General features: G+C 32.2%; 1 protein-coding gene across 1 annotated transcript; it reads right to left on the bottom strand.

Annotated features, from left to right (window-relative positions):
* Window positions 1-324: 324 nt before the first annotated feature.
* On the bottom strand, window positions 325-1,007 carry LOC139866372 (norbelladine synthase-like). Its single transcript, XM_071854604.1, has one exon. It carries the CDS (start codon window positions 900-902, stop codon window positions 420-422), a length of 483 nt encoding a protein of 160 aa, XP_071710705.1. The 5' UTR covers window positions 903-1,007; the 3' UTR covers window positions 325-419.
* Window positions 1,008-2,209: the final 1,202 nt, after the last annotated feature.

The following is a 2,209-nucleotide window of genomic DNA, read 5'->3' as shown; positions in this document are numbered from 1 at the left end:
GGTGGGTCACACCAAAGAACTACAAAACAAGAGGCGACAATGTGTACTGTATTGGCCTTGAACGAGTACCCTCCATCAATGAACAAGACCCATTTCCTTGAATCCTGCACATCGGTAAACGACAATTGACCAATTTCCGACTCGACTTGCTTCACAAAATCAATATTACGCTCACGGCTCACCTACATTTTTACGATTCCAAGCCCAAGAGCAAGTACCGTTTACAAACTTATCATATCCTGTTTAATAATCCCTCCCCCTAATGTATTCACAAGTTTATATATATTTATTATTAAAATTATTTAGTCTTATTATCAAGTTTTTTTAAACATTGGCAAAAGTAAATGACTTCTAAATATTCTTACTCACTACAATAACAATAAAAAATAGAACAACAAACTAACTTTCCCTTTTCTTTGTCAATTAAAACTTTCAAGATGCTCTTTAGCAACACCCATGATCGCGACAAGTAGCTCAGTATTAACAAGAGAAGCATTAGCTACGAACTCATCTTTAACTTCATATTCTATCGTTATCTTTACCCGGCACGATGAGCCCGTTTCATCCTTCGAGTTTTCGATAACTTCCAACTTTATTCTATAATAGTTAAATCCAATATCAAGAAATCCCCCTTTCACGATTTGAATATCTTTAACCATATTTTGGTTATCAACCTTTGTAAACTTCTCAAAATAATATTCTAACCCTGACCCTGCACTCGTAGTACCGGGCTTTAACGTGACCTTGAGAATAGTACCGACGCCACCATCACCTTCAACGACTTCAACCGCCTCAAAGAGTTTACCAGCGACGAGTTTTCCGAGCTCAAGGGTGCCGTAGAGTGCCCAAGCTTTGCTTACGTGGGCCTTCACTTCTGTTTCTTCTGATAAGCTTCCAATCATTTTTATTGTTGGTTAGTAAAGTGATGTAAATAATGTAAATGTAATGTACATCTAGGTTAATTTATAATTTTATATACAAAATTTACAAGAATTTAATAATTGGGGTCAGATTACGTTTCAAACATCGAAACATATTGAGTGGTGAAGGATGTTCTTTAGAAGTCAAATATTCACATATTATTTTCTAATTTAGTTGTATTTATTATGTTATAATAATTCATAATTGTTTTATGGATTTTGCTAAAAACATTCCTAAAGACTATCCTTAATTAAAACGTTTTAAAAAGTTATACATGACGATTACAAGTCACTTTATGCCAAAACATGCTCATAATACACTCAAATATAGTATGTATACAGAGATTCATTTATTAAAGGATTTTAATATGCAAAATAAAACTGGATAGAAATATAATTAAAGGATTTCAGAACTAACAAGCTATATAACAACACTCTCACCCAGTTGGTGAGACGTTTGTTAGGTCTGTTTAGTCTTAGCTAGAGCTCGTTGTTTGGATCTATTATATTGGTTGTATGAATTGATTTTCAGATCCGTTATTAATGTTATAGTTTCTTCGGAAAAAAATAAAAAATCAACAGAACTCTCAATGGTTACCTAAGGTGTCTCTTAATCTATTGCCAAGGCATCATTAGGAGTGCATTGTCAATATTTAGTCAATCTTTTTTCACTATTAATTTCATGAAAATGAAGCATAATTCATCATTCATCAAATATGTAATTAGTTATTTTATAGTTGTTGAAAAAGATGTGATAGTTGGAAGTGAATTATGAAGAGAAGAAAATAAAGAGGAAATTGTAATCTGACGATGATATGACAAAACTTTGTAAAAGCCTAAAGAAAAAACGACGTGCAACATGATAGCAAATAACTACCACCCATGTTTGACTCATTATTTTCATTTTCTCCTTGGTATTTGGTCAACTAAAGCTACCAATTCAAACTTGAAATTCTAATTACTCATAATTAGACTTTACAATTAAACTAAATATACTTATACCAAACAATAATTAAAATTGGACTTATTTTTATGAGAATTAGCTCAAATACATATTTTTCCAAATTTTTATTACATTTTACATTTGTTTTTAATTTTTATTCACATACACCGCCACTTCGCACGCCCTATCGTTTGAACACAGTTTAACATCTTCGAACACCTAAATTGACGACGTGTCCTAAAAAATGCACTATGTTTGAACATAGTACACTATATTCAGCCACTATGCCGTTCGACCTTTAGTTCAAACACTATAAAGTGACTTTGAACATTTCCGTGTTCTAACA

This window comes from Rutidosis leptorrhynchoides, chromosome 1 (assembly GCF_046630445.1).
Source record: "Rutidosis leptorrhynchoides isolate AG116_Rl617_1_P2 chromosome 1, CSIRO_AGI_Rlap_v1, whole genome shotgun sequence".
Classification (NCBI taxonomy): domain Eukaryota; kingdom Viridiplantae; phylum Streptophyta; class Magnoliopsida; order Asterales; family Asteraceae; genus Rutidosis; species Rutidosis leptorrhynchoides.
This window is presented reverse-complemented; position numbering and strand designations above follow the sequence as displayed.